Raw genomic sequence first — 13,473 nt, forward strand, 5'->3', positions numbered from 1 at the left:
AGCTCTGCCGACAGGAATAGATTTACTTCTGTGACTGGCTGCATCCGTGCACCTGTAGCCTTAACGAAGGAAATGCAAAAGCTGTGAAACATCTCACCTCAAACATAAAAACTAGTGCCATGTCCAGCGCGCACTTCTGTGTTCCCAACCAGGAGGACAGTCTCCGTAGGACTGGAGAACTGTAGGAAGAGGTCTGCAGACACTAGGGAGTTTTTTTCACAGTGCCTATCGTATTGCTTTTAGGCCAATGCACACTTTCCACTATTGAAACAAATAAATCAGGTAAAGAAATTACGTATGTAGCTAGAAATTTGTTGCACATCAGTGACTGCAGTGGTTAACTGTCAAGTCACTGTTCTTTCAGTCAACACTAACAGTAAGATGTGCAAGAAAATGAGTCCTTTGTTTCTGTAAGTTTGTGCATATATGAGTTTGTTTGGGTTTGGTTGTTGGTTTTTTGGGGGTTTTTTGTGGAAAGAAGTAGTTGTTTGGTTCAACATGGAGATTTGTCTTGTGAAAGTTACTTTTAATTATTGTATGTTGAAATGCTGAGGGTTCTTAATTGAGCAATATTTTGTGATTGTTTACTGCTAGTAGTATGGTGCAAGTAAAAATAAAGCCCAAAACAACCGAACAAAACAGGCAGTAAAAAAGCCACTAAAGAATTAAGCCCTTGCCTTTCAAAACTTCCCTTTCCTGGCACTAGTGTCTCTGCTCAGCATTTCTCTCCAGGAGGCTCTTTGCAGTGATACCAATGATAGGGCAGGATGTCTTTTCCTTGGTGTCTAACTTGTACTCGTTCCTGTGGGAGGTGGATAGTTGATAAGGGATGACTGCCCATCACTCTGAAATGGCACGGCATTGTCCTGATCGATGTGTCTTCTTGTGCTAGAGTCGATGTGAGGAGTCTTAAACTGATTTGTATCTTTTCGATAACTGGAAAAGTTATGTATGCATTGATAAGCCAAAGGGAGGCTTTAATGATGTTTAATAGATGCAAATCTCCAAGAGAGCTTTCTTTCATTTAAACGCAGCTTTTTATGTTTCATTTTGGTTGGTCTCTAGCAGGTTTGCTAATCCTGTGTATGTCTAGATGTTTTAATAATGCAAAGAAATCAAGCTGGTGCAACTGTCCCAAACTGGACGCTTTGAGTGCAGTGAGGCAAACCCTCCTGTGTGAGTATTGCTTGTTAGAATCATGTTTCTAAAAATTTGGGTTGGGTGATTTCTTGCCTATATAAGCTTTATCAGTATAAACCAGTCAGTGAAAATCTTTCCATCAATAAGGGTTTTTATTATTGTCTTGCAAAAATAGGAGCAGTTTTGTGCATGAATTGGATGTCTTGGTTTAAACCTACTTGCCACAGATCAGCTTGGCTTAGTTATGTGGGTAGCAAGATGAATAAATGCCACCAACACTTAATTCCTACAAAACAGTTCACATATAAACTGCACTGGAAAAACCAGTTTTAATTTCAAACCAGCCCAAACAACCTGTAAGTTTCCATAACTGAGTTTTCACTGGTGTCAGCTAATAGACTTTGAAATACTGCAGGTTAGTGAGTGAAAGGGGCTTGGTGTAATCAAGGAGTTACACCCACTTACAGGGCAGCAGCTTACATCAGTAGCTTAGTAGGATCTGGTACCACTGATCCTCCGGAAAACACCTGTATTTGCCCACTTTCTGCTTCAAAGTCAAAGGCTGGGTACTGGGTTGACTTAAGGCAGCGTGCTGTAGTCCTTCAGCATCTTACTGCTGCTGGCATGCTGGCAGCAAGCATGGAAAGGCTCAGCGAAAAGGTGTTCTGTGCACTGTGGGACATAGGTGGTTGCTTGCAGGGACCTGCCTGCCCCACACTTTGGCTGGCAGCTCCAATCTGCCTGGGATGATGAAGCCCCAGCAGGTGCCCTGCTTAGATCTGGCCTTTTCTGTCTGAAGGTACGTTCTCTTTCTTTTTCATTTCTTAGGAAGTGATTGAAATGCTTTGTCAGTCTTTCTGCGCCTCGCTGCTCCCAGGTCCAGCTCTTTGCTGGCTTGCCCTGCTTCAGGCCACCACATATTTGGGTTCTTCAGGCCGGAGTTTTGAGATCTTGTCCACGCAGAGCAGGATGAGAGTCAGAAACCAGAGGCTCCAGCCAACGGCTGCTGCAATCCATCCGTAATCATCCATTCCTGATGGGCAGCATACGGCCGCTTGCATGCAGAAGGTCGCATCTGGTGGAGAAGAAATTAAGTGAGCTGATGGGAAGCTAAATACATAACAGGGTTTTTTTTGCTATAAGGCAGATGAGATAGTGACTTCACTGTCTGCCCTACGACCTGTTACTCTGCCTTGGCGTCTTTCTCCTAAGCCTGGCTTTTAACCTGGGGGATGGCAATACTGAGTTTCATCTGCACATCTTTGAGACTCAGTCATCCCTGTCAGGCCAAAAACCCGGGCTTCTCCTCTTACCGCTGTGCCCACAAATCTTTTAAAATGCCTACTTAGCATCTCCTCAGTTTCAGGAATGGAGTGTGATAGAAGTAGCTAGTTAAGATGAAGAATAATCCTGGGGTAGAGAAACCTTCATGTGAGAGAGTAAGAGGTTCTCCAGCAGAGACACCTTCAGCAAGCATCTCCAGTGGTTTAGGTACCCACTACCTCTGCCAGCAATACAAGCAGTGCCTGCTCTCTGCTGAGCTGTTAGCTGCGACTTGCGTGTAACAACCGCGAAACACAGCACCATTGGGAAATCCCTGGTTTAGGTATTGAAAAATGTAATTGTTTTTAACAATTCTGTGTAATTTTTCTTGCACCTTTTGCTTTTTTGTTGTTGTTTAAATCAGTCCAGTTTCCTGAAGTCAGTTAAGGAGGTATGTCCTTAGTTTTTGTCATTTATGCTGTTACTTAAAGGTGTCTGCCATACTTTTTCCATCACAAGGGCACAGTGAAGATACCCAGCTCTGTGTCTACATCTAAGGTGCTAATGTGGAAATATCAAAGGAGGACCATGGTATCTCGACCCCTTGGGCTGGAATAGAAGGTGAGTGTTGAAACCTCATCACCCAGGAGAACTGAGGCAGCCAAAACCACCTTACAGCTACATGCGCCGCGTGAAGCTTGTCAGCTGTGAAAAATGAATGCCTCCTGAGCCTGGTGCAGGGCAGGCAGCCTTTTGCGCATTTCCAGGGAAAAGGCAAGTGCAGGTGTTGCTCAGTTGCTCTCATTCACATATGTCAGGCAGGACCACGTTCCTGTGCGTTGGCCTTCGGTGCACACGGTACAGTTGTCCTGCAGTGTGGAGAGCAGCTCTTCCCGCAACAAGAGAGAGGTTTTCCTGTGTGCCTAGAGCAGGGAGAGGGATGCCTGCCCCTTATGCCATGCTTTGAAGCAGCGTACATCTATTGGGACACACACTATATAATTTGAGAAGTGCAGGACTTCGGGGATGTTTGACATTTAGGATGGAGGATCGGTCTGGGCAGACTGGTGGGATCTCAGGTTGCCTTGGACTGGCTGTTTGGCTGGTCCTGAAGACCTTGGCTGAAGACGTAGTAGGGTGGGGAAAGAGGTGCTCTTGGGAGTCCACAACGTGCAGGCAAGCAGTCTGGCAGGGAGTTTAAGGACGCACGAATTAGCTATCAAACTGTTCAAATCTATGAGTCCATCTGAATATGCCTAAGATTATACTGGGCATGCCAATGGAGGAGTCTTAGAAATGCATCCTGGAGTTTCACCCGCAATGGAAGCCTTGACAACAGCCTTGACAAAAAAGGATTTCCTTTTCCAGGACATACTCTAACTGTGTAGTCAGTCTAACTACCTGTGTAGTCAGTCTCATCACCTGGCTTTATCGTGGTAGTAATAATTTAGGAAGACTTACTAAGACATGGTGCTTCGTACTCAGTTGTGAGCGTGGAGCTTGTTGAGACATTGGAGACATCTTCCGCTGCTGCCAGAAGGAAAGCACAGGACAAAAGACAAGTTGGATTAGAAAAGTAATACCGGACTTCAAGAATGAAAATATGAAAGCCATTGGCCTTGTAGAGGGCTGTAGGATGGAAACAATTTGGAGAAAATAAGTGCCTGTCCCCAAACATTGCTGCATCAGGGTATGATTTCTCATCCCACCTGCCAACACAGGCTCTAGAGAGACCTGTTCTATCACCAACTGTAAGGAGTAGATGAATCACTCTGTCCCTAGCTGGGTGTGACCCTGGTGTGAGCCATTCACTCAGAGCTCAAATTAACCACTGTCCTTTCCCAAGCTACAGGGACAGAGCAAACAAGGACTGAAACTAGAGAGAAAATTCAGCAGCATGGGGAGATCCATCATCAAAAGATGTACATCTCCATCTTTTTGCCCTTAGAAAAATCCCAGCAGCTCTGGGATGTGACACAGTCTGACTGAGCCCACCTGTGCAGAGCCTCAGCAGAATCCATCCACCACAACCTCAGTGGGAAGCTTTGGCTTTACTGCAGTTCAGGTGCAGCTGTGCCTGAAACTCATTAACCAACTCAGATTGGAAAATACAACATACAGAAATAAGTAAGGGAGGGAGGGTGACAGGGGCTTCAGTTAAGTTTTTTCCTCTTTATCCTGCTTCCTACCCAGAATCCGACCACAGCAGCACTGTGGCATAGCTCTGTGTGTCTGATCTTCGGGCCTCCAAATCTGTACATGGTACCACAGGCCAAAGCCTCCTTAAACCTCCTAATATTCCCACCTTGCCCATCAGCTCCAGCATGCACCTTGCGGTGCTCAGGACCAGATGCAAGGGAAAAGCTCATGCTGCTGTGGTCCCTGTGCATTCACACCAGCCTGTCCCCTGCTGCGGAAGGAAGCGAGTAAAGAAATACCTCCTCCTGCACCACTGCGAGCAGCACAGTTCAGGTTCAGCCAGGTGAGGTATCCCACGCTGAACTGGTCCCCTCCAGAGATACCTGAGAAACTGCCTAAAGAGGCTCCAGGAGTAAGGACCCCTGCTGCATGCAGAGGAGAGGCTGCTGGTCCACAGATCAGGCAGAGGCTATGAGAGAACTATTTCTAGTCCAACCATCACTCTGAGCTAATAGTCTGGAGTGATATATAGAGAGAAAAACAGTTCCAGCTTGATTTCACTGAAGACTTCAAAATACTGGCTCAGGTTTAATTTCAGCTCAGGAAAAGAGACCAAGAACTTTGACCTGACCTTTGCTTTGAGTTTGATATTTTCCAAGTAACAGCAAATTAAATGAGGTTGTCCTGCGGAAGATGTCCCCATTGGGGCTACCTGCTGGTGTCCAGCTTTGCATTTTGAGCTTATAGCCACTGTCATGCTGGAGTGGGTCTCTGGGCAGCCTCTTCCAGGGAAGAGTCTGAGTACTCCCCATTCCTCTTTCAGACTCTGTTAGGACTTGCTGAATGACCTTGGCCAAGCCCATATTTTGTTTTCTGAGTTAATAAATACCTCACGGGAGCACTGGGAAGAATCATTAAAAACTGTGTATGACCTGTGGAGGAAAGCGCTTCAGAATACGGAGGGTTGGTTTATGTTTATAGACTTTTCAGCCCAAAGGACAGGCTGTCAAAGCTAACCCATCTTTAAACAGCTGGCAGGTCTCAATTGGTGCTGATACACAAATGCAGGTAGTAGCCTGATGGGAAAGGAGCAGCTCGCAGTTCTCGTTTACATCTTGTTTTTAGGCAGCTACTCCAATCCAGGGGGCATCAAGCCCAGATTTCCTGCAAAAAGCACCTAATAAGAGCTAAACTGGACCACAGTGAGCATCTTGGGTGGTGTTTCAAATAGACCCTGGCCTCAGCAAGCAAGGAGGGACAAGTAACTATGGTCCCCTATCTCCTTGCCATTCAGTGAAGCAACCTGCAGCTCAGCCACATTTACAGCAGGTCTGTAAATAGCCAGCAAAAGCACATCTCTCCAGAAAGACACTGCGATCAATCACGTCAAGTAATTCTCATTAGCATTAGTCAATTGCAGCTCTTTACACTTTTTAGATGAGACAAGGGAGCCCACTGTGTTTTTAAAGAACAAATTACTGTCAGCGAGCAATGTATTTTAGAGGTATTGAGAGGAGTGGGGGGAAAAGGCAGAGTACACGAACTGGAGCATAAGAGAAGAGAAATACCTGCTGAGCAGGAAAACCAGAGCACGGAGGTGAAGAAGAGCACAGCAAAGGCTGACCGGGGCTCGTGGGAGAAGTGCCTCATGACGGGGGGTCCAGCTCCCACCTGAGTGGCCGCACAGATCAGGTCGCTGTCGCCGGCAGCTCTGGGTCCGCAAAACCTCCAGAACATTGGGCATGACGGGGGGTCCAGCTCCCACCTGAGTGGCCGCACAGATCAGGTCGCTGTCGCCGGCAGCTCTGGTTCAGCAAATCCTCGATAAGCTCAGAAAGCTGGTGTGCAGTGCAGAGGGTGGAGCAAAGGAGCTTCCTGCTGCCAGAACACCTTGAACTTTCCTGCAGTAACAAGGTGAGGAAAAAGAAGGGCTCTGACCAAAACAGCTCCAGAGCAGGGGCTGGATGCCAGCACCAAGGCAGGTGGAGGGCCCCTGAAGGTCAGGTCTGAAGGTTTCTCCCCAGGATCTGCTGCAGCTGGAGGGAGGAAGGGCCTCCAGAACCAGTCTTTCCTCACTGAGCCGCGGGCAGCTTCTGTCTTCTGAGTGTCCTTTTTGTCCTGTGAAGATGGTCTAATAGAGGTGGAAAGGAGTGGAGGATCAGGGTAGAGAATTTCTCTCCCTGTTTGGCTTTGATTTTGTGTGTTTGTTGGCTTTACACACATCCCCCCCTCCCCCCAAACTTCTCAGCAGCGATGACTTTTTTGGAAGGGCTGTGTGGAAGCCTGAAAAAACCCAGTCTTTGGTCACACTGGTACAGTAGTGATTGGGTTAACACAGGCCGTGGGCATGTTTCCACTGAGAAATGGGATGAAGCCAGTTGCTTCATGTAGGCTGCTGACAGCTATTACACGGTAACTAACGATGGCCTTTCCTTAAGGGTCTGTTTGTGTTGACTTACGGGTTGGGATCACTTCAAGCCTGGGGCCTCTGCACAGGAGAAGCTGCTGCCTTTCTCGCCCCATAAGCACAGCTGTGTCACCGCCTCCATCCCCCATGTGCAATGTGATGCTGGAAGAGATTTTTTTTCTTCTCTTGTACTTATGCCACCTCCTCTGTGACATGGTCAAGGCAGAGAGCTGCTCCTCACCAGCATAGCTGTATCTGCAGGCCGGGAGGGATGCTGACAAAATGGTAACAGCCACGGGGCAAGATAAAAACAAGTGCAGCGTGTTGCTGCGGCTCCCCAGGCTGCTGGCTCTGCTTCCTCCTATCTGACCCACCACAGTGTCCTTGTTAGAGAAAACTTGAGGTATTAAATCAGGCAGGAAGGTACTGGTGAGCTCAGCAGCGAGCAGTTGCTGGTGCTCTTCAGGAGTGGTCACACACAGCTTCGGGTGCTTGTGTGAGAACAAAGCTGTCTGGGACCTGTTCGGGCTGGGAGACAAGGGGGTGGGTGTCTGGGGAAGCAATCCTAGTAGGATGGACAGTATCTGAAAATCTATGGTTTTTTCCCTCGACACTGCTCAGATCCTCAGGGAGGTGCATAATAGACTTCCCCCAGGAACTGCGGTGAACTGCTGCTTGGTCTTCCTTTGTGCAAGAAAAAGCTTGAGAGCAAAACCCGTGTAGGCTTTAGCCCTGCCCAGCGTTTGTGAGGTGAACCAGCTTGTACACCCTGCTGTCCCCAGCCCCCACAAAAAACACTCTGCTCCTCTCTAGCTGCCAATATGCCTACGATGCAGCAGGACTTGGACAACCGAAGCCTTCCCCTAGAGAAAGGGCACACCAAGCCACAGACAAAGGCAGGCCAGCTGAAACAGGCATGTTTACCCACCTTGTGTCCCTGTTTTCATGCCAACAAGCCGCTGGGGCTGACAAAGTTTGGGCTGTGCTGGCTGGTCTGTGACAGCTGTTTCCTGCTGCTGCACGTGTGTGTGGCCCCAACCTTCAGCTGACACCCAAGGGGTGGCCCAAGGGGTGTCGTGCTCAGCCGGCAGCCTGGCCGGGTCCATGACCCCAGCAGCCACCACTCTTGGCCTCAGTAGACGTGAATCACGGCAGAAGAGATGGCAGCTCACAGCAACTCTTGCTGCTCAGAGTTGCTTGAAATTAATCTATAGACTAATCCACACCTCTGCCTCCTTTCAGTGGCTAAGTCCTTCCATCCTAGTGGTCTTTAATTTGTGTTTTTATTTAAGCACTGTGCTGTATAGAAACAAAACCTCAACTCCTTACTGGGGAAAGCTCTCAACTTTCTTCCAGCTTCACCTGTCCCTCCTGAATTTCTCACTCATGATTCCTGATGAAAGTTGACCTGGCAGTTAATTTTGCAAAAGTAGTGAATACGAAAGCGTTCTGGACAGCATAAAATATTTGAAAAAGACAAAACTGCCCTGCTAGGACAGTATTATTCAGTTTGTAATGAAATGTCTTTTGAATTTTAACTACTACCTAAATACTCTGTCTTGCAGGTAAATGTGCACATTTCTGAGGGATGATGAAAATGTTTTGCATAATTAACATAATGTATTTATTTTCCTTCCCAAAATGCGTTCCCTTTGTGCTTCAGAAAGTCTCCTGGAGGCAGGAGCAGGCTGTGCTTGGCCTCAGTGATTTTTGGATCAGCTTGGAAACGAAGGCTTTGCTTGAAAAGTTCAGACACAATGGGAGCCCTGTGCAACAATCTCCCGACACAGATTTGGATTTGTTTCATTTCTTTTGTGTAATGCATTCATATTTCACTGTTGTGAGTGCCCGAAGAGCAGTACGACTCTCCAAAGCCTCCCCCCAGGTCTCTAGGCATCGCAGGAACACCTGTCTCCACAGGGGTGCCCTGGCATGCCAGGCGTGACTGCAGCACCAGCAGAGATGAGGGCTTCCTTTCCTTGGGCTCCCATTTCCACGCAGTTCTCGAGGCAGGACTCCTTTCACTCTAAAATCAGGTACTTCTCCTCCCCTTGGAGACACTTCCAGGGTGTCTAGGACTGCTGGTCAGCGTTGGCTGATGATTATGAAGGAGACAATACCTACCATTTGGTACACTTCGTGCTACAAGGGGACATTACCCTTGACACATCACCATCAGGTGTGGCTCTTAGAGAGGTTATTACATTTATCACATGCGTACACACCCTGTATATATTTTTTTCTGTTTACATGGGCAACATGTTTGTATTTTTAATTCCAAATGAAAACCAATAGCTGCTGCAATCCTGTTCCATCCTGGCAGTGACCAGCACGATGGCAAGGGAGCTATAACACGGTATTTAACTCAGGGCAAAACACACAACGCACGAGAGCAGGCACATCATCTCTGGGAATATAGCTGATAGGAGGACAAATACCTTTTTTCCGTGTGACACTGAAGGTTGGGTTAACTAGACCACTACTCTCGTTTTAGCGTGGCTCAGTTTCTGGTCTGCTTAGCTGCTGCAGTAGAAGGGAGCTTTGGTGAAAGAGAGCTCAAAAATTAACATCCCATGTAGACAAGGAAAGCCTTTTGCATGGTGGGATTATAGCTGAGATTCTGATCCCAGAGCCACCTACAGCTGCATGAAACTTCCCCATGCTGCTGAGAGTGATGACAGCCCGGCTGGAGGGCGTTACGTGTTTGGGACCCCGTGAGCTCTGTGCGTTGGCACACTGAAGTTGTTGATGAGTTGATAATTCTTAGTTATTATTCACAAGGGCTCTGTGCAGCCTTTGAGGTCATGGTCTAAAGACCAAGGAGGAGGCGAGGTGGTCTGTGCTATCAGTAAGACCACAGGAGTGGGTCTATCTCCTATGCTTGATTTGTACGTAGCAAAATCTCCAAGTGCAGCTCTAGAAAGGGCATCTGTTAGAAGGGCAGGTCTGTCTGTTAGCAACCCACTGTCTTTGTGTTGCAGAGTGAGATCCCTCTCATGTGCCCTTTTATAAAGCTCAAAAAAAAAGCTTAAGGACCTTTATAAAGCCCTCAAAATGGCCTTTAGAACCTCAAAACCTTAAGTCTGCTGCCAATAATATGTTTGTCAGGGAGGGGCTGTTTTGTTTGGTATCTTCACTGATGTGAAAAGGAGCAGTCTAAGATAAAGCTACCTGTGAACAGGGGATTTGATTTTTAAAACCAGGCAAGCGGACGAGGAAAATCAAAACCACAGAGGTTTTACCCTTTAAATGAGAGGGGAGAGAGGATCTGCTTTCTGTCACACAGCGGAAAGCAGCTCTAGCATTTTGAAAAACTCCACAACCACACCCTTTGTGTTTTCCAGTCCAGGCTGGGGTTGCTATTGGACAAGTGTTGAGCCTATTGCCTGGATGTGACCCCATGCTGTTCCTCTGGAGACCCCAGCGAGGGAGCCCGACACCAGCTGGCTGGGTGGCGAGGGCTGCCTGAGGAGGGCTGCCTTCAGCTCACCCAGGCAGAGCTGCTGGTGCCAACAACGAGCCCACTGATGGGGCTTCTCTGAATGGCGCCTCATCATCAGCCATCATCATCCAATCTTTAATAAGATTATTATAAATAATGTTCTGACTTCCCCATGCCAGAAGCATGAAATAGGATATGCTTTCTGCTTCTCTCCTCTGCCCGGGAGGGCAGGGCAAGGAAGGTGAATTTATCCCTGTGCTCTGTGTTCACTGGCTCCTTGGCTAGTCGGATGGAGTGGCCAGCATAGTGCAGCTTGCTTTGGTGACAAAGTGTGCATTGGGTGCCCCTTCTGTTTTCCCTGCCCTGGGGAAGCTTGTAGGAGAGTAGCTGAGTGTAACTGTGGGGCTGAATAAGAGCTGCACAGGTGCTAAACAGAAGAAAATCCTGGTATCATCAAATGAATGCAACAGATTTGCCAGGGGAAGAAAGTGCTGCGGTTTCGGCGGTGGGGGGAGTAGCCTGAGTAACTGTTTTATTTTGTTGTGTCAATATATGTCAGTTGAGAACCAAACGATGACTCCTGTTACTTAGCGTTTTAACACGGGCTGGATGGTAATGTCCTACCTTTCCCCCCCCAGCTTCTCCGCAGCCCTGGTGAGGCGGATGTGCGATTGACAGCAATGACTTCACTTCTGCCTTACCAAGAGAAGTTCTAATTTCACAACAGAAAGTGCTGACTTTTACCAGCCTTTACTCCCTTTCTTTGGTAGTGCCAATGGAGAAGGCAGAGGTGAACACCAGAAGGAGGAGCACAGCGCAGCCAAAGCAAGTGGGAGGCCAGTGAACCCTGCAGACAGCTCGACTGGGCAGTTGCTGAGCTAATTAAAGTTTTAGGTCCACCTGTCAAAATTACCTTATGATTTTTAATACCGCCTTTTTGGGTCACACAGCTCGAGGCAGCTGGATTTCAGAAAGAGGCAAGAGCCCTCTCACACTAACTGACCTCATGAAGCAGGGGTCACTGCATTTTTTTTTTTTTTTTGATAGAAAACCTCTGCATTGAGAGAACCTCTGTGCAGGGAAACTCTGTTGCTCACTTTCCAGCATTGTTCCCTTGGACAAGCTATATCCTGTGCTTGTCAGGTCAGGGTCACTCACAGGTCTCAGAAAGCATTTCTTTAAGGGGTACTTTACAATTTACACATAGCCATGCATTTTCATCAGCTCGTCTTTTGAGATAAAACTTTATATGGGTGCTAGATTTCATAGTGACCCAGCCTGCCTTTTTTACCAGGATGAAACTCTGCCTCCTCTGATCTCAGCAGGACCCAAGCCACGGGTTTTAGGAAGGGCCAAATCTCTCCCTGGAGCTCTTGCTTTAGCAGCCAAAGTGGAAGAAAGTCTATAAAGCCACTTTCCCCCACAGCAGTTGTTATCTTAAGAGGTAAGAATCAAGCTCCCTGACAGCACTGCCCCAAGATATCACAGCTCTGCCCCAAGATATCGCAGCTGTGCTGGCAGAGCCCCTGCCCTCCCAGCCCTCCCTTCGCTGTATAGCACTGCCCGCTCCCTGGCTGCAGGAAAATCATTAATCTCCCATTGTTTCCCTGTCCTTTCCCGGGCTGCTTTCAGTTAGGAAAAATCTGTAAGAAAGAGCGTAGAAGTTTTCCACCTTCCTGGCAGCTGATCTTCCATCCAGGGCTTACAAATTAGTTTTTATGGGTTTCTAACTCTCCACATACAGCAGGTTCAAAGGTTCTCGCTCGTTTTTGGGTGGCCGGGCTGGTGTGAGCTGGCATGCCCCATTTGTTATTAGTCTCAACAAGCCGCGTGCTGCCGCAACACGACTTGCCCTTGTCACAGACGTGATCCGGAGGTTGTGACTGAGCCAGAAAGCACTGGGTCCTGACCACCTGAGGGCTGTTTCAGAACAGAAAGGATTTCCCTCCTCTGGTCTAGACCAGTTCTGACCTTAAAAGAAAAGGTTTGCTGTGCCCTCTGCAAGACAGGACAGCTGTGCAGGGTGCTTTGCTCACCATCCTCCTTGCCCAGTGGCGTGTCTGCAGCCATGCCAAAACACAACTCTGCCATCGTCGCCTGACGGGACACCTGGACAGCCAAGGGGAGAGCTCACCTCTTCCCCAGGAAGAGGGTCTGCCGGCAAGGAATGTGGTGGCTGAAAGGCAGACTCCAGTGACACCTTCTTCAAAGCAACTTACAGCACCAGGATTTACCCTGCCTGAAACCTGGTGCGTTTTATGGCGTTTTAATGTAGTGCAATCCCGCTGGAAAATAGCGACCGGGAAAAGCGTGAGTGATTTCTCAATTAGCTGCTCTTTTCCCAAAGCAAACAAATGGGGGTGGGCGTGCGGTGTGTGTTGAGAGAGGCATGGCTGGCAGCAGGTGCCTTTGGATAAGCCTCTTGGATTTGCAGGAATGGGTGAAGGGTGAATGTTCTGTCTTCCGTGGAGAGGGATGGGGGAACGCTTCTGCCTTGCCCCGGCTAGAAATAAGTTTCCCTTTTTATTTTTCATTTTTCTCTCATTCCAAATCAAGGTAATAGTGAGTCTTTGGGGTTCTTTCACTGCCTGAGTACCAAGGAAAAGTAAAACCCTGGGTCTGAAGCAGCTAAACTAAGATAATTCCAAATATTTGAGTTTTGTTCTTCTAATTCTAAGGTTGTATCACCTTATTATGGAAGTTAACTGCAGGTTTAGAAATACAATCTACATTAAATTGTAGTCTCTTCATTAAATCATAGTCTTTCAGACTAAAGAAGTTAAGATGGGACATTTTTTATTATCCTTTAAACTTTTTGAAAAAACTAGGGGAATTCTCTTACTTTCTTGCATGAGTAGTGGGGGTCTCTTGCAACATTTTTGTCTTTTTCCTGTGAAAAATACAGTTTGCTAAAACATATCCAGCCAACTTTTAAAGATTATATCCTCACTCAACCCACTCGAGGTGGCACACGATATGTTTTTTTTTAACAAGCCACTAGTTATTATACATTTTCAGCACCTTAAATCATTCAGTGAATAAGTACAGAGACTGAAACAAGGAAAACTCACAGGACAATTGA

General features: G+C 47.4%; 1 protein-coding gene across 1 annotated transcript; it reads right to left on the reverse strand.

Annotated features, from left to right (window-relative positions):
* Positions 1-2,045: 2,045 nt before the first annotated feature.
* Positions 2,046-6,192, reverse strand: TMEM213 (transmembrane protein 213). Its single transcript, XM_010144550.1, has 3 exons — positions 6,111-6,192; positions 3,865-3,933; positions 2,046-2,215 (listed from the first exon to the last, which is right to left on the reverse strand). Exons 1-3 carry the CDS (start codon positions 6,190-6,192, stop codon positions 2,046-2,048), a joined length of 321 nt encoding a protein of 106 aa, XP_010142852.1.
* Between the last annotated feature and the right edge of the window lie 7,281 nt (positions 6,193-13,473).

This window comes from Buceros rhinoceros, unplaced genomic scaffold, assembly GCF_000710305.1.
Source record: "Buceros rhinoceros silvestris isolate BGI_N320 unplaced genomic scaffold, ASM71030v1 scaffold6321, whole genome shotgun sequence".
In the NCBI taxonomy this organism is placed as follows: Eukaryota; Metazoa; Chordata; class Aves; order Bucerotiformes; family Bucerotidae; genus Buceros; species Buceros rhinoceros.